This window comes from Poecilia reticulata, chromosome 14 (genome assembly GCF_904066995.2).
Source record: "Poecilia reticulata chromosome 14, P_reticulata-male-v2, whole genome shotgun sequence".
NCBI classification, from domain to species: domain Eukaryota; kingdom Metazoa; phylum Chordata; class Actinopteri; order Cyprinodontiformes; family Poeciliidae; genus Poecilia; species Poecilia reticulata.
In genome coordinates, this window is record NC_088843.1 from 12311603 (window position 1) to 12337899 (window position 26297).

At 37.6% G+C, this 26297-nt stretch overlaps 1 protein-coding gene across 5 annotated transcripts in view; it reads left to right on the forward strand.

Annotated features, from left to right (window-relative positions):
- npas2 (neuronal PAS domain protein 2) overlaps positions 1-26297 on the forward strand; it is a 46223-nt gene that overhangs the window by 16140 nt on the left and 3786 nt on the right. Inside the window, exons 1-21 of one of the 5 annotated variants that reach the window (XM_008427536.3) lie at positions 1239-2007; positions 11071-11259; positions 13083-13139; positions 14108-14262; positions 14342-14433; positions 14619-14708; positions 15488-15608; positions 16752-16865; positions 16955-17073; positions 18570-18652; positions 18744-18850; positions 18973-19120; positions 19232-19316; positions 21025-21151; positions 22744-22838; positions 22933-23019; positions 23842-24039; positions 24514-24720; positions 25610-25794; positions 25889-25981; positions 26066-26270. In XM_008427536.3, the coding sequence (XP_008425758.1) occupies positions 11204-11259; positions 13083-13139; positions 14108-14262; positions 14342-14433; positions 14619-14708; positions 15488-15608; positions 16752-16865; positions 16955-17073; positions 18570-18652; positions 18744-18850; positions 18973-19120; positions 19232-19316; positions 21025-21151; positions 22744-22838; positions 22933-23019; positions 23842-24039; positions 24514-24720; positions 25610-25794; positions 25889-25981; positions 26066-26270 (2424 nt within the window). In that variant the 5' untranslated portion in view covers positions 1239-2007; positions 11071-11203. Of the gene's footprint in view, positions 1-1238; positions 2008-11070; positions 11260-13082; positions 13140-14107; positions 14263-14341; positions 14434-14618; positions 14709-15487; positions 15609-16751; positions 16866-16954; positions 17074-18569; positions 18653-18743; positions 18851-18972; positions 19121-19231; positions 19317-21024; positions 21152-22740; positions 22839-22932; positions 23020-23841; positions 24040-24513; positions 24721-25609; positions 25795-25888; positions 25982-26065; positions 26271-26297 lie in introns of those variants that run through there. The other 4 variants (XM_008427534.3, XM_008427535.3, XM_017308725.2 and 1 more) reach the window with 4 other exon arrangements.

The window sequence follows — 26297 nt, forward strand, 5'->3', positions numbered from 1 at the left end:
ATTGCAAAACAGTATTTTGAGTAGGATAAAATATTGTTTGATGGCATTCTGATGCAGTACAAATGTTATTTTTCCTCTGATTACATAAAGAAAACTGATTATTTGAAGTTATTTATTTATATCATGCAAACTATGCAGATGGGGAATATTAAGAACATCTGAAGCATTATAAAATACACCACTAGGGCTGGTTAATGCAGTTATTATTATTCCTGTACAGACAGTTTGAGGTAAGTCCCAATTACACTGCAGAGTTAGAGGTCCACAAAAGTAGCATGACATGGATACTTTTAGCTCCGCATCTGCACTAAGAAGGCCTGGACAGTCAACCTGAAAATGTTTTATAAGATGAAATCTAAAAATTTGAATAAAATTATATTTCTACACAGTGCCGCAAACTACACTTCAGTTTATCTGGAGTTTAGACAAAAGTAGCAAAAATAAAACTCTAGTGCAAACAACATCCATCACAGTTAATTTTACTGATAAATACAGTTTATGTGATGTTTAATTTCTAATTAAATGTAGATGTTTTATGGGGTTTCATCAAGCCTTATTAGATTATTAATGAACAAGCATAACTTACTACTAGTTTTAAGACAATATCCAAAAGGTCTGAAGATAAATACAAGCCACACTTTTCAGATATTGATATTAAGGAGTTTGGATACTTTTTCAAGGAGGCACAACAATGCAATTCTACAGATGTCTTCTCTTAAATACTATTTTCAGCAATACTTTAGCCAAAAAGACTCATTTACTTTATATTAACGAGAATATTCTTCCACTGTTGGAACGACTGTAACAATCACAGACATGAGAGTCTACCTAAGTTTTTATCTCCTCAAAGTAAACAGATTCTCTGTAAGGTGAGCCTTTTAGTCCTTTTAGTCTTTCTGAAAGGCTCTGGACCTTTGACTGCTCACTTGTGTAATCATTTCACAGAGGCAAAATATTTGAATCCAATAAGTCATGCAGGCTGCTGACCCACATTTGGGACTTCATCAGAGGGAAAAGGCAACCAGGAAGTTGTTAAAGCAGACACACACAGACACACAGAGGAAGTGCACATGTAAAACGATAAAAATGTTTAGCTTCTTGTTTTACTTTCTTTCTCAGGTTTTGATTTAGTCTGCCCTCACCCAAAACACACACACACACACACACACACACACAAACACATGTGTGCACACACAGATCGCCTCATAAAAAAAAAAAAAACAGGGAATAACGTCTTGCAAGAGGGAGACAACATTTAGCCTCCAGATTGTTTTCCTACTTCAAAAGTCTATTTAAGGAGTCGCTTTGGCTATTGTATTTTTTAAAACACATAAAGTAAAATTTTAATTGATGCAGATTTTTCCTTCTAAATGAAACACGCTCTTATACCCATGGCTCCCATTAAGACTAGTTTAAGACTAGTTCCAAGTACACACACACAGAGCATCCGTACAGTCGCTTTAATGACATTAAGATTGCTGTTACTTATGCATTAAGCACGTGTTGAAGATTACAATCTGCCCTGCTGATGCCTGTCACCACAGGTTTCTTTCCTTCTTCCCTCCTTTCAGTCGCGCTGCACAGCCTCTGCTTATGTACCGCTGTCGTCGTTAGCCGAGTATTGAGCTACCAGCTGACCTACTTTCTGCGCTCTCTCTCAGCCGCCCGGTCCTGTTTACAAGCCACAGCCAAGCCGAGGATGAGGAGTACTGTACCTGGTTAAATCCCGCTGCTAGCTCGGAGAACACTAAAAAGAGGGGTAAAATTAAAATAAGCCGAGAGTTTTCTTTTCTTTTTCTTTTTTGGATAAGTGTGACAGCAACGCAGGAAGGGACGCCGGTGCTTAATACCGACGCGTTAATAACTTGTTATGCAATTGAAGGCTTTCGGTGAATGAGCCGCTGCTAGTTGAGCTCGGCTGCTATGTTGTAGTTTAAAGAACAAAAATGACGACGCCGGTTAAAGTGAAGAGAGGCTCTTTATTTCTACCGGACACTCTTTCTTCAGGTATGTACGCGTTAAACCTTCAGTTTCACCCAACTCTGTCATACTTGCGCCGCTCCTTTACACTGTTTACATTATCACGAGTGGCCTCTTCCCAGATTAGAGGTGGGCGACCGCATGATTAGTCCTTGTTAATCATTTCCCGGGAAGCTAAACTGCACTCGTTCAGGGTTTTTAAAGTGTGTTAAGGAGGTTCGTTGTTTCCCGACATTTTCAGGGCGCTCCTGAACGCTCCTTACGTGTTGTGAGCTCTCAAAGTGCCCTGGTTTCAAGGTTGATATAACCTTTTTTTTCCCCCCACATTGTAACCCGCTTGACATCCATAGCAGACACTAATGGAGCTCAAGAAATTGCGAGAAAACTAATGCGTTTATTAATAATTTCTCAAGAGGCTTTGGTGCGATGGATTTGCAGGATTTGAGTTTATTTATGTATTAGTTCACAGTGAGATATTTTCCCACTGTTTGATGAATCAGTAAGAGATTTTGCAATATATTTTTTTAATCATTTATTGTTTTTTTATGTTTGTGTTTTTAGTGTTGATCAGCTCAAACCGATTTCAGTCGCCACAGTTACACTCCTCCACTATTTACTCCTGGGACTTTTACACATTTTGTCTCATACAAACACAAAGTAGCACATAGTTGTGGGATGAAACAAAAGGAATACATAATTTTCAAAATTAGAAACTGAAATTTCATGCCCATTCATCAAAAATTATATTTAGATTTGTTGAAAACCATCTGTTGTTAACAGCAGTTTGAAAGTCTTGTCGCAGATTATTGTAGAGCTGGACTTTGACTGGGTCGTTCTAACATATGAGTACACTTTGATCTAACCAATCCATTGTAGCTCTGACTGTATTTTTAGGGTCATTATCCTGCTTGAAGGCGAACCTCCGCCCTACTTTTATGTCTTTCGCAACGTCTAACAGGTTTTCTTTCGGGATTGCCCAGCATCTTGCTTAATCCATCTCCTCATCAACTCTGACCAGCTTCTCTTTTTGATGGAAAGCATCTCCACAGAATGATGCTGTCGCCATCATGTTGTGAATGATTCACTGTGTTATTGTTCCACAACAAAGAAAGCATAATTTTCTGTCCCATGGAACATTTTTTCCCTGTGTCTCAGGTTTAGTTTTACATAGTTGTGGAAAACCATAAATTGGATTTTTATAGTTTTCTTCCTGTTATTGGCAGGTTTCCTTAAAGGCTAGATTCATGGAGTGCATGACTACAAATTGTCCTGTGGATAGATGCTTCCAGCTGAGCTGTGGATTTCTGCAGCTCCTTCAGAGTTGCTACAAGCTTTGGTTAGAAATACTCTTCTTTCCCAGCTAATCAGATGGCAAGCCTCTGAGATTTTAAGAGAACAATAGAACTCATACCGAGATTAAATTGATGGTAACTTCTGAAAACAACCTACTGCATTGGATTTTAATTGATGGCATCAGAGTAAAGGGGGTTGAAATCAAATTCACTCAGTCTGTTGAATTTTTATTTATAACAGTTTTTGAAAACAACTTGTAATCTTCTTTCTATTTCATAGATACACCCTTCTCTGGGTTGATTTATCACACAAAAATCCAATAAATTACATTGATGTTTGTGGTTGTAACATGGAAATATATATATAAAATACATGAAGAGATTTTATAACAATTTCTACTTATCAAATATTTTTTAACACAGCCTGCCCTGGCCTAATTAGTGTTTGTTAAGACACTTGATATTTCATTTTCATATTGGTTTAGTTTTATCATCTGGACTAGTTTTTATTTTTCCTTTTTCTTTAACTGCATGTTGTTGGCATCACTATGATAGTTTTAGATATTTGTTGAGTTTCCATACTGTAAAACGTTCTTGGAATATGTTCTTTAAACGTTCTTTAAATTATGTGACACCAGTGCCTTACATGTCTTTGTTACTGATTAACTTATTAGCTCTTGATTAGGCCACCATTTACAATCTGCCACACTGCTGCTGGATTATTTTAAGGGAAGTATGTTTCGTTTATTGCCATTCTAGCTAGGTCATCTGGGTCGTGCAACCTAAAAACAATAAACACTGCAAAACATTAACAACAAATGTACTAATTTTCACTACCATGAATGCTAACTCACCATAGATTACATTTTAGTATGGACAAACAGCAGAATTGGTGAACTTTGGTTCTTATTGCTATTCTGTGATGATGAATAGGAAACAGTGACTTGACAGTGATAAATTTATTGCCACTAAATTAAAGGCACTCTGTAAGTTGCGCTCTGCTGATAAATATCAAATATGCTCTCATCTATTAATATAAAATAAACGGCATACATTTTGTAATACTAATAAAACGCAAACAAATGGATTAATTCATAGGCAAAGCTTCAGATAGCACTAAAATATGTTCTCTAATGTCTTTAAATGGGCATTATTGAGAGATGTAGCAAAGTATTTATTTTTATTTTTTAGTTGTGGGATAAATTATAAGAATAAAAGCCTCCCTTGTTCTCATCTAATATGATACAAAAGAACAAAGTAGTTTTTTTCCCCTGTCTTTACAGACTAAAGATAAACTGCACAGAGCTCAATTACAGTGTAAACACCATCTGCGCTGAAGCTTTTCCAGCCACTCTCAGGTTAAAAAACTTGACATTTCTTCCCCCACACTGTCATATATTCAAACCTTGTTACTTGTGACTTTGAGCTTAGTGTGAAGTTGTTGTAGAACAGCTGAAATGTATTGGTTTTCAGTATGCAAATGTAAGAGAAGTGTTGATCAAATCTGTATTTAATTACCTGGGGGCAGAAAATCCTTGAAGCTGCGATCCTGATTGGCTGGCGGAAACTTGCTGGATTCAGCCCAAACATTGATGTTAGACAGTTGTTTTGACTTTGGCAGCTACAGGAAATATCTTCTCTCAACATCTCTCATCTGTGGCTTAATTATGCCAACTACAGAGTATTGTTAGGTTTACAAATGGTTTCCATTACTGCCTGTTAGTATTACAGCTATGGTCTATGATGTTGTAACGTGAAACACTGCAGTAGTTAAGCAGCTTGCTTTTAAAGGATGTTGGACGACAAACTGATGTCGTTTTGCTTATTTATTCCTCTATTTTATAACCACGCATCCCTTCCTCCTTCTGTTTCATTCTCATAAACTATTGCATATCAGTTTATTTATTTCAGTACTTAAGTGTTTCTCTGCTTTAATGTGCTAAAACAACTTAAATCTGGCATAACTTAATTGTATAATAGTTCTCAAAAACTTTTTTCAGTTCTGATTCCAGTGTGGGTCAGTTGACTGTTTTAAAATAGGACATACCTCTGAACAAGGTAAAAGATTTTTTTGGAGTGATATAGCCACATTTCTTAACATAAAAGTATTATATTATTGAAAATTACTTTAGATCTAGTTGACAGTGCTGGTAAAAAAAAAAACTTCTTGGGATTTACGGATTGTCACTTGGATGGTACAAAATGTCCTAAGTGACATATGGCTTTATTTATTTGGTGACAAAGAAGAAATAAGCAAGAAGTGACTAAATGACCAGCACATGCAGGGACACGCTTTAAAAACGCTATTGGAAATACTCTTATATCTGTTAACCATATTTTATATAGAGCTGCACATTTGAATTTTTAGGAAATTAAGTGAGACCTTTGAATTTTTTGTGGGAAAATCAAAACTCAAACAACGTATTACAGAACCTGTAATCAATGCAACAATATTTGAATCCAGGTTTGAATAGTGCCTATCTATATCTAATATTTTCCAGAACTCCCTCAAAATCACTAACAATATTAAATCACCTCTTTTTTGTGTTTTCAAATGTATATCACAGACTTGACACAGAGTTTTAATACATTTCTCAGTGTAGAATTATCCAGCTCAAATTTGATCAGTGAAAGTATCCTAAATTTGTATTAATGGTGTCCACCAGACAAAAAAAAAACTGTAAAATAACACAGAAAACCTGCTAAAATGTTAAGTTTACAGGAAATGTAAAAATATTACTGGGTATCTATGTTACTGGAAGACATTGTGCCTAAACACAACTTCCAAACAACAAACCAGAAAAATACTATTGAAATAAATATCCTTTTTATCCTTACCTAAATAAGCCTTATTTAGGTGTTTGTAATGGATTTTTGTTGGTCAATGGTCCGACTCTGTTGATACAATAAGGTAACTCAAGTATTACTTCCTTTTCTACTTCAAAATAAGAGTTTCAAACATATACGTATAGGGTGTAAAGCAAACAGCTTAAAATCTGGAGCCCAAAGAAGTAGCCTTACCAGAAAAAGTCGCACCAACAGCAACTGGGTGAAATATCTCGTTAATAAGGTGCTACACCCCGACCGTATTGGCTTCTGTTATCTTGAGATGAGGACAGCACAAGATTGTAAAAGCCAAACAATCAGGTTTATTTGGAGAGCAGGGGTCAAAATCAGACAGAGTTTGGTAACAAATCAAGGGTCAAATGTTTACGAGCAGTCTCCAGTTTTCTGGACAGTGGACGATGGAAACAAACAAAGGCAGGCTGAGTTAAAACCCTCCACAGTTACTCAAGTCGAGCTGGAACGACTCGCAGTAAACACAGAGGAAGCAGATGAATAATGGCTGACAGCAAGCAGGTGTAGAGCAGAGCAGTGAAGCAAATGTTACAACAAAGCAGATTTTAAGAGAAGACAAAGCGTAGCCGAACAATGCTGGAGTGAAATGTTACATTTCTTCAAAATGCATGTCAATCTCAAGAACACAAGGAAACCCATCACACCACAATTCCATGTAGTTTCAATTTGGATTGTGACATTTTATGCTATTTACAGTTTTCTGCCAATATTGTTGCAGAAACAAAGTTGAGATTTTAGTGTGTTGAGAAATACAGTGTTTGACTGCAAACAGAGAAATCCGACCTCGTGGTTTCAGATCTGTGTCGAAGTGTAACGGAGGCCGTGGACGGTTGCGTATCACATTCCATATTTATCTTTAGGGAGAACTGCTGTGCTCCGTCATGACAACTTGGACTTCTTTCCTAGAAGGAGTTCTCGTTTTTCTAAGAACCCAGCATTTATTGCTCTGAGTTGAATTTTGGGAGTCCCATGTGTAAACTATAAGTAGTTCCTCCATTCCTATTCTCTTGTAGAGTTAACATTCAGCATTGATCATAAACTTGAACTTTAGCAGCTGGTGTTCAAGTTCGTAGGTAGAGGCTGTAAAAAGCCAAAGGAATGAGTTTACGGAGACTGTAATAATTTTTTGATGTTTAACTTGTAGGTTGGAGTTAAACCTTTACACAGTAAAAAATGTGGTTTCACTTTATACACAGCTTTACAGAGTAAAGTTGCATCAGTTCATGCTGCCAACATAAAACAATACATTCACAAACTAGGTCAAGTTGTTTCTATTAACAGATTTACACTGTTTATATAGAAAATGAGACATTCTCTATTTTAAAAATGAATTTCTAGAGCAAAGAAATTCTGTTTTTTCTGTTTTACGCTATCAAATGGTTGAAGAAAAGCTCAGCATTAACTTTCAGACAAATCTGTATTCTATATAATGTATACATAAATCTGGCAAATTGACAATAACACAAATGTATTAACACAAAAATTTAAAACTCAAAGGTATAATGTACCCATTTTTTTTCAGAACAGAAAATAAAAATATAAATGCTCCAGTATAAAATGAATTAAGTCATTATCTATACCTTTTTTATTATTTTGAACTTAATAATTACAAGTATTTTGAAAACTTCAATACTAAGTTCTATTTCAGTCAAAAATAATGAGAATAGTTTTAAATGACTTTGCAGTACAGTTTAAGCATTTCACCTGCGACTTTCACACTATTTGTATTAGCTATCTAACATTATGTCCTTTAAATTCAAAATAAATGGCTCATGTAATGTTAAAATTTTATTTGAATGGATTTATTTTTCTCCATTGCAGTTTGAATTGACAAGAAAGTGCAATATAGCACCAGCAAAACGGACAAAACGGATAGAAGTAAAACTAAGAGCTTTGGTGCATCAGTTTTAAGCTACTTACTTTGATCCATGTGAAGCATTGCTACAGCTTCGGTTTTCTCAGATGTAACAAAAATTGGCTCCTCAAGAATGTTAATAAAGTGTGATTTCAAATATGCCTTTGTGTTTTAATAAAGGATCAATCATTTCAAGAAAATTTGCATTTGCTTCTAACATCATCATAACATTCTTCTTTCTCTCTCTGAGCTTCCAGTTTCAATTCTGCGTCACTTTAAATTTCCATCCAGCAGAGCAGATGCATTACTGCCATGCAGAGGAGGAATGCATTGTGCCTGAAATGTAATGGCTTTCTTTGTGATTTTGCATACATTGATATTGAAATGACTATTTAATGTATTCTACTGCTGTTTTTTTTTTCAGTTTTAAAATTGCTGATCTGTTTAAAACTCATTCTGAGCGAGGCAGATCCATATAAAGGAGACTGTTGGGGTTACAGTCAATTGACTCTTTAACTTTTGTTGTACAAACACATCGCTATGGTTCCGCATTTTTTGTCTCAAGTTGTCTTCCGAGACCGGTGACATATAATCTTATCTCCATGTTTGCTGCGGGAGTGTTGAAAAGGTCTAAGATAACACAGAAAGTGCTTAAGTTTGAAAAAATTACTCCTGTTTTTAGATATATGTTTTTATCTCCGTGTCAGAATTTATTGCGTTTTTTATTGGGGAAAAGACGTAAAACTTAATCAGCTGTTGCTAATTGGAACAGAGTCTTTTAGTTCTTTTTTTTTCATCTCTTATTTGTGGTAAGCTGTTTTGTGATAGTGGGCCTTCGTGTATTGTAATGATTGAGTTAACATATTATGCTACAGTCTGACCCGAGGCAACTCCTTGTCTACATAGAATAAAGCAAACACTGATGACTGCCTGCATTAAAGTGACTCGCCACATATATTCATGACCCAAAAGTAATCGCTACGTGGTTCACTTTATTTCTGAACCTCCCTATGTATGACTTTGTTAATCAAATTAAAGGCAAGTATATTAAAACTGGTAGCTCAGTGTTGTCTGTGAACCAGTAAGAGGAACAAAATGCTGTTGTTGTTTTACCCATGGCCACAGTCACTAAATCGGTTCTTATGTTTATATTAGAGGTGTATACTGCTTTTTGTTCAAACCTGCCATAAACAAAATGTGTGCAGAAGGTTGGTGCACTTTGATTTCTGCTGAGTTATTAAAAGATGTGCCTGCCTCTGGCAGATTTCTAGGTCAGGAGAGCTCCTCCTGTTCAAAAATCCTCATTTAGTTCAAAAGTACATTTCCCCAGGTGGATATGCTTCATTTACTTTACATTGCATTTTTAATGATTCCACAGGAAAGCATTAAATTGAACTAGCAATAATAGACAAATCTTATATAAAACCGCAGTCTAGTGTTTTATAAGAATAGTTTTAATAGTTAATTTAAACACCACTGCCCTAAATTTTTCAAGTAGAGTTTGGGTGCAGATAAGTGAGTTTTTGATGTACTTTAATTTGCAAAGGTTTAAAAGTAATATAAAAATTCACAGATGGCCAACTTCTTGGTGAGGCGTGTCATATTTACTCACACTTTCATGAAAAGATGAAGTACAAGGAGAGTTTTCTTTTCCCATGACGCTCCATGGATTCTCAGAATGGGGCATTGCTGCAAATTTAACTATGTGAAGCAGACTGTTTGAAATTTGAAAAATTTTCACTAATCTGAATAATTAACTGATTGTGACATCTTGATAAATAGAGTCAAATTGAAATGTATGTTGACTTTGAATTGACAATGTGTTTCCTTTTATGAACTGGAGTTTTTTGGAAGGAGCCTTGAAACCTTTGTTGCAAACTGGCACCGTATAAATAAACTGAATTGAATGAAACTACTGACTCCAAGTGTGAAATTTGCATTTACAGGCAGGATGTGGAAACACTCACTACTTTACACTTTCTAGGTGTAATCCTTCATTTAAAAATATTGATGCTTTTTATCCATATAGCAAGATTGTTGCGCTGCTAGCTTACTTCCTGATTTTGGTTTGAACAAGGATAAATAAGACAGATAGCTAGAAAACTGTCCATGTGAATGTTACTCATTCTGCCTGGTTTTAGTTGATAGCAGGGTTCAGTTGCAGGCAGGAGGCAGACTTCCTAATCAAAACTGGAGTCTGAGGGTTTTGGGAATAAATGGCTTCCACATCATCTGTTTATCAGGGTGAAGGCAGAGTTATGGCAAAGACCCGTTCAGATGCCACTGGAACTGGGTCAGTGTTGCTTTCTGGCTACACAGCTGCTGACATAATCTGAAAAATGAACTACGAAGAGTAAAGAAGCTTTACGTTCTTTGATCATCACAAAACATAGAAAAAGACAAAACTATAAATGGACAATGTTTCGACATGGTGCCATGGTGTTTATTGAGGAATAGAAATGATACGAGTTCCCTGATCTTTGATCTTTGGACGTTCTACAACGGCTGTCAATAACTTTGGCTAAAAATGATGGAGAATCAACTATTATTTGTTAATATAGATATAATTAGCTAGGTTTTCCTGCAATATTTGCATTTATTTCCACAAAGACTGACAGTAAAAGTAACACTAATATGTTTTTAATTGGTTTTTTCTCGACGTGCTTTTTAATGTCGTTTTTCATCCCACAAGAAGATCCATCCTTCCCTTGGAAAATTATATTTTTATCTTTATTTTGAATCCTGAAAATAGAAATAAAAATTGGGTTCTTTAAAAGTGACTCCAAATTTCCTAGAGTGACTTCGTATCTAAAATTACAAGTCGTCTTGTAATGTAACAGTCATGTGACGCTTGCGACTCTAAAAAGCCAAAATAGCTCTTTAGGCTATAAAGGGTGCAGACGCTCAGCTTAGCTGGTCAGATCTATTTATTTAAGGCAGAGAGGCCTATAAATAATCTAAAATTGTAAGTGACCACAATAAAAATCAGGTTCTTATTGTATGTTTTTTTTTACTTATAACTATGCTAATCAGTCTACAACATGCTAATGTTTACAATTATATTATTTTTCCATCATTTTACAGGATTCTGCATTCCTTCAAGTGAATCGAGAAGGTTTTGGGCAATTAGTTTTTTCCAATAGCGCGTTCCAACAAGGTCAGGACGGATGGGACTTCCAAGACTTCAGAAAGGGCCTGGTTGGCAGAGGGAGTGAGTATGGACAACCTTTCAGACTTCGGCGGCCCGTGTCCGTCCACGCTTAGGGAATGGGAGTGAGTATTAAACACACTAACATTGGTCTGTTGTCGTACATTTATGCTCTACTTGTACAGCTGCATGAAAACTCATTGTACTGTATTGTTGAAATTATTTAGCCACCTTAAAAGGACTTGAAATACAGCTGTGTATGTCTTCCCAATGAGTTTTATCTGTATGAGACATTTTTAAGGACATAAAAAGAAGCAAGTGTTACCGTTTTGAAACTGGTGGGAAATTAATTGCCATACGATTTTGGTGATATGTATGATCGTCATCACATTTTCAGTTTTCAGGCAGAGCCTAACAGTTTGCTATTTAATAATCTCCTGGTATCCACAGGACCTTTGGTAGAAAAACAGGCCCACAGCATCACTGATCCTCCATCGTACTTAACATTGGACTGATTGTAGCTAGAAAAAAAATAAATCTTAATTACTTTCAGATGAGACACACAGATGAGCTTGTGCTCTTTCTGGTCCTATGCATTGTAGGGTCACATGAATTCATCTGTATACGACATGCAGTATTTTTCCCTGAAAAAACCTGACACTCTAATCCATGCACAAGCCTGCTGCCCAAGTACATTTGATTCTTTAAATATAAGCAAAGCTATTAGCCATCATTCTCACCAGGCTTTTACATGGAAAGTATTCATAGCACTTCACGTGTTACACATGTTTTTGTGTAACATGCAATCTCTTTGTTCAAAATTCAAACCACAAATGCCCCTTTATGACAATGTGTTTTTTTTTTTTTTGAGAATGTTTTGCAAATTTATTTTTAAAAAAATAAAATAAAAGTATTCACAGATTTTGGTTAATACTTTGTTTATAAAATCTCAACGTTGAGCTTCATCAATTTACAACCAAACAAAGTCCACATGGTCAATATGGGGTATTTGCAGAAAAAGTTTGATTTGATACAGTTTGAAATAAGGCTGTAATGTAGAAAGCCAAGCGCTGTAATACGTTCTGGATTAAATGTAAACAACATGCATCAGATATGGCCGATCCGCATGTTTCTCATTTCACATCAGGACTGGAGGACAAGATAATGTCTCGTTCTGCGTCCACCAGCCTTTGCTTTGTATTACACTTGGTCCACAATCCAGCATTACCTCTTACAGTGCATTTTGCTTATGGCTTTTTAACTACTTCCTGATGTGGCTTTTTACTGGTGGGTCAACTGCAACCCACATTTTGTGCTGCAGTTAAACGGATTTTGTGCTGCAGCTGTGGGTAATGACCATGTGTAAATTATGGATTTAAAATGTTGTACTTGTTCCTCTTGGAAAGAGAAAGATATGGATGCTTAAATCTGTTTTGTAGAAACGGTAACAGGAGACATGCAGAGATTTGCTGCATGTCTCCTTAAACACAGAGCAGTCTTCTTTTTTTTTAATTTACCACAGTGACCTGATTAAAGGTGAAGATTCCCAGGAGCTTGAACTGGGTTACCAGGTTATGCTAACAGAGTTATGGCAGACACTGTGGACCTTTCACCATTTCTGCCCGACGCTGGTTTGACTTTGTCTGAAAGACAATTCTGTCTTAAGACAGAAATGAATTATCGTGACACTCTTTGACACGTAGAAAGTGACATATGCATATTTACTCACGTCACTTTGTAAGACTGTAAATAATATCTAGGTAAATGTTATGCTTCTGTGTCACGGCCAGCTGGCACGCTGTCACACATTTCCTGGAAAGTCAAAAGAGCTGAGTCACTGTTGGGTTTTGGCAATTACTTTATTTCTTGTTGCGGCATGTTAAACAGTCAAATTATTATTTCTTATTCTCAAACAATATATTTAATTGGCCCGTCCTTGTGCTTTCAGTACCAACAGCTGTGTGGAGGACTTAATGGATGAAGATGAGAAGGACAGGGCAAAAAGGTACTTTATCTTGTCTTACTGTTTTATCTGTTAGCTTGCGTATATGAATGTGTCATGATCGCCGTTTTTATAGGCCGGTACAACCTACATTGTCTTCGAATTAACGGCTCTCATGCGACATGAATTTTAGTTTTCAGTGACTTTGTGTTCGGAGGTGGTAAACAAGTTGAATTGGGGGCTATTTTACCATTCAGTTACTTAAGCAAGGACTTTTCTGATAAGAAAAAGTTAAACATTCTTTCGGACACCTGAAAAAGCCAAATGGCGTGCCGACCGGGATAATCAAAGCGCTTTGAAGCAAATTATCAACACAGCTGTACAAGCACATAGGGAAGAGAAGTTAAACATTACCTACAAAAGAAAACAATAAAGCTGAAGCTACCAGAAGTTGTTAAAATTAACTCACAAAACTGATTGTTTGATTTGTAATGCAAGATAAGCTTGCACACAGAATGGTGAATTTTAGGTTAATTCTGTTTAAGTAAATGTATTTATGTTATATTCTAACGACGTACATTTTTCTTTTTAAATACAAGGGCATCAAAGACCTGAGAAATGATCCCATGTTCTACATGTTGCATTGTATTTTAATCAATTGACATCACTAACAAAAACACTGAGAACTCATTAACACTGTTTTTTTTTTAACAATTAATTAACCATGATTAATTCCCAGCAGCCCTGTCATTAATCAGATAAAAAAATAATTACTTGTCAGCCCTAGTTACATATCGTATTTTATTAAATTATAAATAAAACTTGAATAAATGTCACATCATAAGTTCTGTGAAATATTTGCTCTATTTACATAAAAGCAATGAACTAAAAAAGCAATAATGTCTCCTTTCTGCATTGAAAGAAACCTGTTTCTTTCAAATAAATAGAAATTTGGTGGTTTTCCACTTCTACTACGTTGCACTTGTGCTGCCATTTTTTTTTAATTTTTAAATGTGTGCTTTGCTCTGCAGAGCATCTCGCAACAAATCTGAAAAGAAAAGAAGAGACCAGTTCAATGTGCTCATCAAGGAGCTATGCACCATGCTCCAGGGTCAAGGCCATCCGCGCAAGATGGACAAATCCACCATACTGCAGAGGACGATTGACTTTTTACAGAAACAGAAAGGTCTGCGCACATTCGAACATCTGTAGGTCATCATTTCAGCCACTTAATCTCGATCGCTGACCTTGAGTCTTCCTTTCAGACATCACTGCGCAGAACGAGATTTGTGACGTGAAGCAGGACTGGAAGCCCTCGTTCCTCAGCAATGAAGAGTTCACTCAGCTCATGTTGGAGGTAAAGCTGAGCAGGATGCGTCCTTGAAGCAGATGATTTAGTCTGAATTCTGACTGATGTGAAATATTACTCCTGCAAATTCTCTTTATAACGATAAATGAATGACACAATTGGCAAAATGATGTAGGAATCTGAGACTTTCATTAGTGACCATCTGATAAATGTAACACATTCACCTCTTTCAGGCCCTGGATGGCTTCCTTGTTGCATTAACGACAGATGGAAACATCATATATGTGTCTGACAGTGTGTCGTCACTTATTGGCCACTTACCGGTAAGTCGGAGCAGTCGGTAAATTAACAATCATCTTTTCACCTAATTTTCCTACAGTATCAATGGCTACTTAATTGGAAAAAGAAAATCTGTTATTTGTCACCAGTAACTGTTGTTCATATTTGGTCTTGTTTTCAGTTCATATTTTTGAGTAAAGGAAAAGTTTATGATCTTTTAATACATTTTTGTTCTTACTAATCGGATATAATTAAACAAATACAGGTTTTGTCTGTTTTTCTTTGTTGAATGAAGATTAGCATTATGCTAATCACATTTCCTCAACAGATTTATGTAGAAAGTTTTAACATACAATAGGCCTGTCACAATAATCAATAAGTCAATAAATTGCATGATAAATTAAAGAAAGAAAAAAAGCTCAATAATTTGCATGATTTGTTTTTCTCTTTTCCTCTCTTTCTACCAAAAACTGGATGATAAAGTCTTCTGTCTGGTGTTTTGGTTTCAATTGCCCCTGTTATTGTTTTGTTTATTGACCTTGGATGTTTATAATTTATAATATCCAAGATAAATGTGTTAAATGTTCACTACAATTTAAAGTTTAGAATCAGTTCTTGGATTCTTTTGCCATCGCCACGACATTAGTTGAAAATGGTCTCAAAACAACATTATCGTTTATTGCAATAACTGCTGGGGCAATTTATCATCCAACTAGATTTGTTATTGTGACAGGCCCACAGACAGAGGAACAGGACCACACATGTGGGAGAAGGTCCTGCCAGCATGTAATGACTGACAAACGTCTGTCTCTTTTTCCACTAGTCAGATATGGTGGACCAAAATATCTTGAATTTCCTCCCGGAGCGCGAACACGGCGAGGTGTATAAGCTGCTATCATCCCACATGCTGATGACTGACCCTGTTGCTGCTGATTTCCTTGACAGTGAGTATCCTGCTGAGAGGCCTCGCTGCACGATCTGTGTCTGGGTCACCATGCTGGAGCATGGCGGAAGTACAAAGGTTAAACCCGTAGATGGTCTTTTATTTACGAGAAGCAAAAAATGTAACAGGAGAGGGAGAAGTGCTCCACTCATTGCTGATCTTGTTGCTCTTTATTTTATTCTCACCTATTTGGGACATTGTTTAAACCACAAACTTGACACCTGGTTGTTGAGATCCAAAAGGTTTTCTCACATCAGCAGCGATTTTTTTTATTCAGCTCTTTGTACATTGAAGAAGCGACGGCTTTGGAGTCTGTGTTTTATTGCAATTCTAATTAGCGTGCGTCTATGATTAGACTTTTAGCTAATAATAGGAGCCAGCTTAGTATCATAGTTAAGACTTTAAATCACTGTTATGTTAACACAGTAATCCAAAGTGGTGTGGCATGGGAGGCCAGAGACGCTGACCTTAATCCTGTGTTTCTGATGGGCTTTTTCTGACGAAGAGAGAGGGGGAATCGTTGTGTCTCCGGCTGACATTAGAGGCCTTAATGGCCGCCTCCAAGCATTGTCTGGAGCGATCGCCAACTCTGCTGAAGGGCTATCTGTATAAACAAGAGTGGCTTTGTAACAGCAGGAAAGCCTGATTTTTATCCACTTATTGTTGAGTTGAATCAGTGCAGCTGCAGAATTGTCAGAGAACCTAAACTAGTATTGTTGTAAATCACCTACACCTTAAAGTGAGCTTTCTCTGCTTTAAACCATGGACCTCTCTTTATAGGCTATTAAATATCAACAAAGCATTTGAACGATATAATGGACAATAACAAAAATTATGAGTGTAAACTTTAAAAAAAAAGCTATTTATCAGTATTACAGCACGAGTTAAAAAAAGCATGACAAATTAAGTACTCACACTTATTGTCCCATTTTGAGATGCAACAAGGACAAACTGTGAATGTGTGTTTTAACAGGATGTTACGTAAATGCCCAACACAAAGTGGTGGAAAATGATGAAGTGAAAGGTTTTATTTTAATTTAAAAAAAAATTTAAAAGTGTGGTCTGCAGAATTTAAAAAGAGTAAGGGATGATTTTATGTAAATTCATGTAAATTCTAATGTGGAAAATGTCTCAATCTTTGCAGGTGAGACACATATTGAATTTTGCTGTCATCTAGCCAGGGGTAACATGGACCCCAAGGAGCCTCCTGTGTATGAATATGTCAAGTTTGTTGGAGATTTTAAGTTTCATAACCATGGTAAGAAATTTTTATTTAAAAAAATACACAAATAATCCACTTTATTTTACACGTTTTGAAAACAAAATAACATACTCCTTGCCACACAGTGCCTACATCTTCTTGTAACGGGCATGAACTGACGTTACCGAGAAGTCTGCAGTCGTCGCTGGAGGAGCAGGTCTGCCTCATAGCAACTGTACGATTAGTCACTCCACAGTTTCTGAAGGTAAGAGCAGTTTGAGGCCTAAAATACTGATTGTTTTTCATGTATCTGTTGTTAAACCTCCCAGAGAAATAACAAGCAGCATGTGTGTTAATAATGAGGCAGGGCCAAGGACATGGCACATTTTGGTCCTTAGTGACACTATTATGTCTGCTCATTTGTTGCTCTGTTAGGGCTGAATATGACACATTGGTCTCATCTAATAACATCACCCCAGGATGCTTCAGCAGCTAAATGCTGACGTCGTAAGCCAAAGCAAAATCAGAAGTTTCCCAAAGTATGACTTTATAGCCTTAAAATTCAGCCATCATTTTTGTTTCAACTGTTCAAATTGAGTCCAGTCAACATTAAGAAGCATGCATATGATTCATTATTCATTCAAGCCTCCATACTTGAATATATTCATGTTTAAAACAGTTAGATCTATTAAACTTTATTAGACTGTGTTAAATGGCGTTAAATTGTGAAGAATCACATGCTAATGCTAATGTGATTTCCTTGTTGCAGAAAATACTCATAGAATCACAGAAGTCAACAAATGAATATATGTATATAATATCAATTTGTTTGTGGATGAATAAAAATCAAAATTTTAAATTAATTTAGCCTTTACGCTGTTAGTCATAGTGGAAAAAAAGATTGTTTTGGCTGTTGCATCTTCCTATATGATAGCTCCGTAGCTCTCCCTCAGGTAAGCACATCATTAAATCACTGGATGTTTCAACATTTAAAGCTCAGTACTTAGTTTATGAAGCAGGAGAATAAGTTGGGTTCATACACAATAAACTGGATCCACAACAAACATGGTGCTAGGCAAATTATCAACAAGTCATATGAAAACAAAGTTAAAGCTAATTTAGCGATTCCGCTGCAATAAACCACAGTAGAACAAATATGAGTTTGTTCTATATTACTTTTTGCAAAAATGAAATTTATGTTACAAATAATATAGTATTTTAACTCAATATTTGTCACGTTGTGAAACAAGAAATTCGGAAAAGTTTAAATGGAAAACCGATCTGTTTCATTTATTTCCTTTCCCTTCAGATCAATAACACTTTCCGCTGTGCCGAAACGTTATTTATTTATTTTTATTAAAATACAGTTTGTCACTACTTGACCATTTGGCTTCATGCTTTCACCTTCAAATGTTTTTGACTTGTGGCAAACCTTTTGCCAGTCCTTGCTTTAAATTTACAATTTTAAACCTCGGCTCGGTTCTTTGTGCAGAATAAATATGGAAGTTCAAGGCCACATCTGTTTGGTCAGAACATTCAGCGTGTTTGATAGTGACGCACAAATATGGTCATGCAGTGATTTAGTGAGAACAAAACTGTGAGGCAGAGCTGCCAAATGCGTGAAGCTAGAGTAGCTCACACTGTCCTTTTTGGTGCTAACCTTCATTCAGTGTCTGGAAACCACTGGACAGAAGGATCAAAAAACAAACAAAAAATACTGTAAGGAAAAATGTCTGACTCTGCTACTGTACTCTTGTTCAGGATTTGTGTAACGTGGACGATCCTTGTGACGAATTCACGTCCAGACACAGCCTTGAATGGAAGTTCCTGTTTTTAGATCACAGGTGAGAAACTGAACTTGTCATATTTATTCAAGATTATTTTACCCCCAGATTAAGGTAATCTCACATGTTTATCATCACTTTTATGTTTCAGAGCATCACCAATCATAGGCTACTTACCATTTGAGGTTCTTGGGACTTCGGGGTATGATTACTACCATGTGGATGACTTGGAGCTCATAGCCCAGTGTCACAAGCAATGTAAGAAACCCAGCGTTGCCTCTTTATTACAAATCTTCATCACTGGTTGACTAATGAAATAAAACCAGGAACTTGTGAGCGCAACATTGACAGCAGCTTTTATTTTCCCTTTAACTTCTCAGTAATGCAGTTTGGAAAGGGTAAATCCTGCTATTATCGCTTCCTGACCAAGGGACAGCAGTGGATTTGGCTGCAGACTCATTACTACATTACTTACCACCAGTGGAACTCAAAACCCGAGTTCATTGTCTGCACTCACACCGTTGTCAGGTAATCCTGAGGGTTTCCTTTTGTCTAGCATCATGTGAGACGTTTCTGTTGTTAGAGAATCTGTAAATAGGAGTGGGAATGAAACTTGTCACACGAATGTGTCTCGTTCAGTTACGCGGAAGTGCGAGCTGAACGGAGGAGAGCTTTTGGTCTGGAGGAGCTTTCGCCACCTGAGATAGCGCCATCCTCTGTGAAGGTAAGAGTTCTGCATAAGCAGAAATGTCTCTTGGTTTGAAACAATTCATTGGATTAATTGTGAAATAATCATCAACTAAGTTAGTAATTGATTAATCGTTAACTGGAGTATTCAGACTCAAAAAAGGCCATTTACTGGAAAAAACAACATATTGTACAAAAATACATGAACTGCACAAGACATTATTTAAGATAAAAAAGTCCTTCGTTTATGAATATGTTTTAGCACAAATTCCTCAGGTTGCTTACCTTTGAATTCACCCTGTTCAGATTTACCAAAGGAATATTATGTTACTGCATTTTATGCTCTTAATTAAAAAGGGAGTTGAATTATTTATATATGCATCTTCTAATGAAAAATCTGTAGACTGTGCAATTTTGTTTATCCAGTTAATCGGTTAATTGTCAGAATAATCCACAGATTAATTGATTACAAGAATAATTCTCAAGAAGCCCTAAAATTTACTCCTAACGATCAACATTTGTCACATTTTGACATGCTGTAGCGGCAAATTTCAGTATAATCTATTGTAATTGTAAACTGGACAGTGAATGTTGTGTTTAAATTTGATAGAAAATTAAAGCAGATTTCATTCCATCATATCAAAATGGCCACCCACAGAGCAGCCAGCAGTCAATACGAGGAGAGCGTTTATCATGGTAGTTGTGGAGGAGCTACTGGTGCCGTCTGCTCAGGTGGGAGAATGCGTTGATGGGTCACCTGTTGGGCCTGATTTATGGCTGCCGTGTCAGTCCACACAAAAGGCGTCTCACCGCAGGCTGGCACACTCCCTGTCGAGGATGGGCATTTCCTGTCATTTGCCCAGTCGTGCGCGTCCTCGTTTTGGCTCGCCAAACAGGAAGAGCAGCCTGGTAGAATTTGAAACCGCATTAGGTTTTTACCTAAACAAACCTAAAGTTTTGTTGCAAAATATTACATACATTTCATAAAAAGGCTCTAAAAGTAACATTCACCAGGTCAGACTATGCAGTTAGAGGTGTGTGTTGTTGAAAATAGTAATTTTGTTTGCCAGAGCGTTGGAGCAGCTTCTTTCCATCTCCCAGTGGCCACTTTGCATGGCTTTGTTTCACACGAATGTTGTGTTAACTGCTAAGAGGGAGTGGTGTCATCCTCTTTTGAATTTCAATGCGGAAAGTCCTCAACACAAATCCCCACTGTGAAACATAGTGGAGGCAGCATCATGCTGTTGGGATTTTGTTTTTCTTTTTGTCTGCAAAGACAGGGGATTAGGTCAGATTTGATGGGAAAATGAATTAAATTGGTACGGAGGTTCACTTTCCTGAAGCATTGAGCCCAGAATAGAGTAAAATATACTTTGTTGATCCCTGAGAGGAAATTGCTTATTTGTCACAAATGCGACCAGAAGTCGCATTTGTGACTTCATTTGTGACCTTTCACCTTTTGCAAAGGTGAAAGGTCAAACCTTTCAGTCTCTAAAGGTCTAAAGCTAGTAGATAAAACTCAAAAGACGTACAGCTCTATTTGTAGGTAAAGGTGGGCATATTAAGTGTTATATTGACTCAGGAAAGCTGAATGCAAATGCACAATACGCTACACAAAGTCATGAGTCTATGTCGCTTTAAAATTATGCTGTGCTTACGTAAAATCCAATAAAGTGCGTACATATACCATGACATGATGTAAAATAGGTTGAAGAGGCATGAATACTGTTTTTTTCTCTCCCCAGGCTCAGGAGTTGTACTTGGACATCTGCTCCACCCTGGACGCGACGAGGGACAGAAACAGTGGCGCACGTTCAGTGTCCTCCCATAGCTCTCGGAAATCCTCCCACACCGCCCTGTCGGACTCTTTGTGTGAGTCATCCTCTTCTCTCTAAACTGCCAAGTCACTTTGAGGCAGGTTTCCATGTAAAAACAAAATAAAACAAAACACTATTCTTGTGTTTGTGCTGCTCGTCACTGCTGCTCGTCACTTTGAGCAAAGCTTTGGACATTTTCTTTATTTTGTCAGCATAGAAATCACAGGTCGCTTCGTTTTTTGTGTGTTTTTTTTGTGTGAAAATCCCCCAGTGGATGTTTTGTTATGGAATCTTAGGAAACTTTGTAATCAGCGGTAAAACTCCTGGAACGAAGCAGACATGGCGTCATCGCAACACCTCCTTATACGTGTGGGTGATGATGCATCTCTGATGAAATGTTTCCAAACCCCGTGGCTTCTGTCTGCTGTCCCACCAGCTATGTAACGCACTAAATACTTCCACCTGCGTATTTATGAAGACAATGCAGCAGCTGGGGCTTTTTTGTAGCAGTATCTGTTTATAAAAAGCAAACCAGGCTTGAATCTTCCCTGAAATACACACTCACACAGTGGTGGACTTGTTTAGAAACAGCGTCTGTCAGAATTATGAGTTGCAGATATTTTACTTGCTCAACCTCGGTTTGTGTGGGCTGTAATAAAAAACAGTGTGTGGATTTATGTCGGAATGAAAAGGCCTCTGAATCAGAAGCTGTTGTACAACCACAGATGAATTGTGTCTCTTCTTTTATCTTAACTTCAAGAAAACAATCTTTGCACTTTAAAAGAGGAGAGAATATTTTGTTTTACTTTGGTTTGCGTTTTTTAAACCCTGCGTTCAGATAACGAAATCTAGATAGTAAAGTGTTGCCATCACATTGTCTGTATTTGAAACCCCTCCTAAAGGTAATAATCACCAGAATAATTTGATTTCCAGTGTTCGTCTTGATGGAATATTTCAGTACATACCAAATGTTTTTTGTTGCCGTCTATAAAGTTGCTCGATTTGGCAGGGTATATCGGCAAAACCCACATACTCAAATCCACAAATTTATTTTTCTCACAAATGTGGCACCACTTGAAAGGAAATTCACAATCTTTTCATCAGTGTAAGATTTGCCAAGAATCTTTCTTGTAGCAAATAAATAATCAAATACAAATTTCTTTTAACTTTTATTCTAATTATACTTTGTGTAATTTTGATCAAGTTTTGATTAGTCATTATTTGAAGTCCAAAATGGATTTCATTTTAGACTTCCAAAATGACTTTGGACTGAACTGTACATTTGGTCAAAATATCAGAAAAATTAAAGAAAGTGAAGGATTTGTGTCGGTTTTTTTGTAAGTTTTAATTCACCGTCATTAAATTAAGCAAACAAAACATTTCATAAATGTGCTGGACAGATATTTATAACAATTATCAAATTATCAATCGTTGATCCCTTTCTCTTATTACTAGGACTTCTCTCTCTTCACTGTTGGGAAACATATAATTTATGCAGACTGATCATATGTTGTCTTAAACCTATTCTGTTTTACGTCTTTACTGTATTCGCCTCGGTTTTACTCATCGGTTGCCAGGGAAACGCTGTCCTAACAGAGTCAATGCTCAATCTGTGTGTCTAAAAGTGAGCCGTCTCCTTTGCAGCAGCAAACTCCTACACAGAGGCCTGCACACCATCATGGCCGTCAGCCTCCATTGGACCAGAGAAGACACCTGCCAGACTCCAGCCCAGTGGGTCAAAGGTCAGCTTATTCCAAACAAGTTCACATTAAAAAAATTCTCGCTGCCTGAAGAGATAGAATCAGTCGTGTCTATTTTTGTTTTTCCCCAATGTAGAATTTGGCTCAAAGACAAAATTCCTTTGACCTTGTTCCCCAAATGAGCCTCTCCCTTTCTCCAACCTGCAGCAAGCACTCCACCATGGTCAGTGTTTAGATTTCCTCTCCTGCCTGTTGCTCTCCTTCTGCTATACTTGTGTACAGTATCTCGCTGTTATGACTGCCGCTGCCATTTGGGTCTGTTTCATCCGCTGCTCATGTACACTGACGCTTGGTCTGGTTATAAGCCTGCGATTAGAAAAAGGACATCAGGAGAAGAAAAACAAAGAGCACTACATCTTCAATTTGTAGTTGAACTACGGACTGGTTGCAAGGTTTCCCTCAGAAAACTTGCTAAGCCTGGTGGTTGTGTGCCAGGGCAGTCATTCATCCAGCAGCCCGTTGTGTTAGATAATTATGTGTTATTGACAGATTGGAAGATTAATACCTGAACACCAACTATTGAGTCTTAAAAATGCAAACATTTTAATAAGACTTAAATAAGTAAGCCTGGTGGGGCCACAAGTAAAGCCTGGTGGCCCGCCAGGCTTAAAATACACTGGAGGAAACCCTGGGCTGTGTGTTTCTAGAAGAGCTGTACGATTCCTGGATTGCTTTTCCTCGTGATAATTAACTACAGCGACACTTGGGGAATTTTTCTTTCTCAAATAAATGAACTGAAACTGAAGCAGGAAGGCCTTTCTGTGCTCAGCTCGCATGTTTTCCCTGGTCTGTGTTGTCTTCATCTGCTGATTTCTGATGGTGCATGAGCTGAATATGCGTCTCAAGTTAATCAGCGATTTCAAGTCAAGTGTGTGTGTGTGTGTGTTAAATGTGAGCAGTTTAAAGAAGTTACAGAAAATAAATAGGTATAAATCAAGTGTAACACAAATTTTCTCCCATCTGTTTCCATGTTTCTTCTCTACAGCAGCAACAGTCGCAGCAGCAATCGCAGCAGCAGCAGCAGCAGTCCTCTGTGTATCAGCTGCAGCAGCCTCAGCTCGGCGTAATGAACCAGCTGAAGGAACAACTGGAGGAGAGGACGCGCATTCTGCAGGCCGACATCAAGACGCAGCAGCAGGAGCTGCACGATATTAAGGAGAAGCTCCATCTTGCTAATCTACAGGTAGCAGCCACTCGAAAGACGCCAAGTAACGACATCGGCTTTTCCGGAAAAATATATTATCTGCAATACAAAAAGCACAGACTTTGAGGAAAGGAATGATGGACATTTGTCTAATTAGAGCCTTGAATCAACAAAAACATTTGAAGCTTCATATAAGAAAGAAAATCAGCTTCTGACCAAATCCTCAGAAGTAAAGGTAGCTCGTCTCCCTCTAGAGGCAAATGCTAGCTATAGCAGAGCCCAGATTGATTTTCTTTTTTGTTGTATCAAAAGCCAGAAGTGCCAGAGTTTAATACATAATTGTTAAATATTTATATATTTAATGACTTAGACCCCTATATTTCTGCAAATGCAACTTTATGACCCTATTTTAATTGTTTTTTTTAGAGGTGTACATATTTTTCTACAATAACATGCAGGATATAAACCAACTCTTTTCAGTAAGTAGATTCATATTTGTTTTGTGTGTGTTAGATGTTGTTACAGCAGCCTATCCACAATGACTTCAACCAGGCCCAACAGCAGCAGCAGCAGGGCCCAGGAAGGCCAGCACAACAGAACCAGAACCAGAACCAGTCCAGTGTCATCAGACAACTCTCCGGCCAGCCGAAACCAGCAGCCTGCGGGGCTCACAGTTCATCTCCACTCTCTTTGAGAGAAAACACTTCACCATCTGCACAGGTTGAATACAGATTGGAAATAAGATAATTTTCAATGCATTTATAAAACATTTACATAAAGAGAGAGAGGCAGCGCTAAACAGATGATAAACAGAAATATTTTAATATGTTTAGAGAGGTGACATTTTTAAAATATCTGTTTCATGTTACATTAGCGTTTAGCATTATTAGCTGTGCTAGCAACATACGTCAATGGCTCAAATTAACCTGTTCACTTTAGCTGTAGCTTCATAATAACGCCAACATGGCTGGCTCTCCATATGAACGCCATATTGAAGGATTTTGGATGATTTTAGAACAAAATAAACACAACTTAACTCTGGCATTCACTCACCGCTAAGCTAGCTGCAACATTACAAGCTAATAGCATTTAGCGCAACATATAATGAAGGAGTGGGGAATATGAAGAGAGGGACAAACAGATGTTAACTTAATCATAAACACAGGAAAGCATTTTGCTTGATTCGTTCAAAAAATGAACATCAACAAGTTTTTGTTGCGTTTTTTCATTTTTAGTAAGATAATTTTTCATAAATGTATAAAACATTGCTTTTAGAGGGGTTTTTTTTAAGGTAAATTAAATGTTAAACAATTACTCTTTATGAATATTGTTTTCCCATTAGCGGCCATTATTGAACAGTGATTTGACAGGAAATAGCGTGGGGAGAGACGAAGACTTGCTGCAAATGGCCTCAGACCAGTGAATTTTGTTTGTAATTTGGGAACCTGAATTTTCAAAATGATTAGTGTTGATTATGTTGTTCCAGACGATTCATTTGGGTGGTAATGAAAAACAAACCAAACCTGTTTTTATTTGTTCAGAAGTTGTTTGTTATGAAATGTCAGCGTCTCTCGGGAGCTTATCGTGCGTCTCTGTCTCCGCGCTGCAGGTTCAGCAGCGGGCTCCTCGGAGCAGACAGAGCCAGTCGGTGAGTTTGCCGATGCAGACAAGCACGAGCCTGACGACACCCTTCTACAGCAACCCCATGATGTTCTCCCAGACCAACACGAGGCCTCAGCAGGACACAAACCAAAGACAGACGGACAGCCAGTTCAGCCACGACGGGCAATTACGGTGAGAAGCCTGGAAAAAAAAATAAAATAAATAATTTGTCTGCTGTTTTATGCAGGAGACGTAGTTTTTACATCACAAACCGTCTCTCCTGCAGAATGCTTCTCAACCAGCCGATGCAGACCATGGTTCCGACTAGCAGCGTCACTTCCCAGCCCTCTCAGTGCAACATGGGCATCTCCCAAACTCTGTAAGCGGCCACGCTGCGACACTTGGCTCATTTATTGAGTTTATCGTGATACTTCGTCTGAGCTCCTCACTGGTCTCCTTACAGATACAGCTTGGAGCAGCCGATCACCTCTTTCACCATGCAACAGGTCAACTGCAACGCCGTGCTGGTGCCCTCCCCCGTTTTCACCTCCCCCATAATGATCCCACACAACTCCTTCATCACGCATCAGGCCCAGTCAGCCTACCACAGCCAGCCTCAGGCCTCGCAGCACTCCGTGCAGCTCCAGCAGCCCCAGCAGTTCTTTCAGGTACATAACAGCAGCAAAAGCGATCAA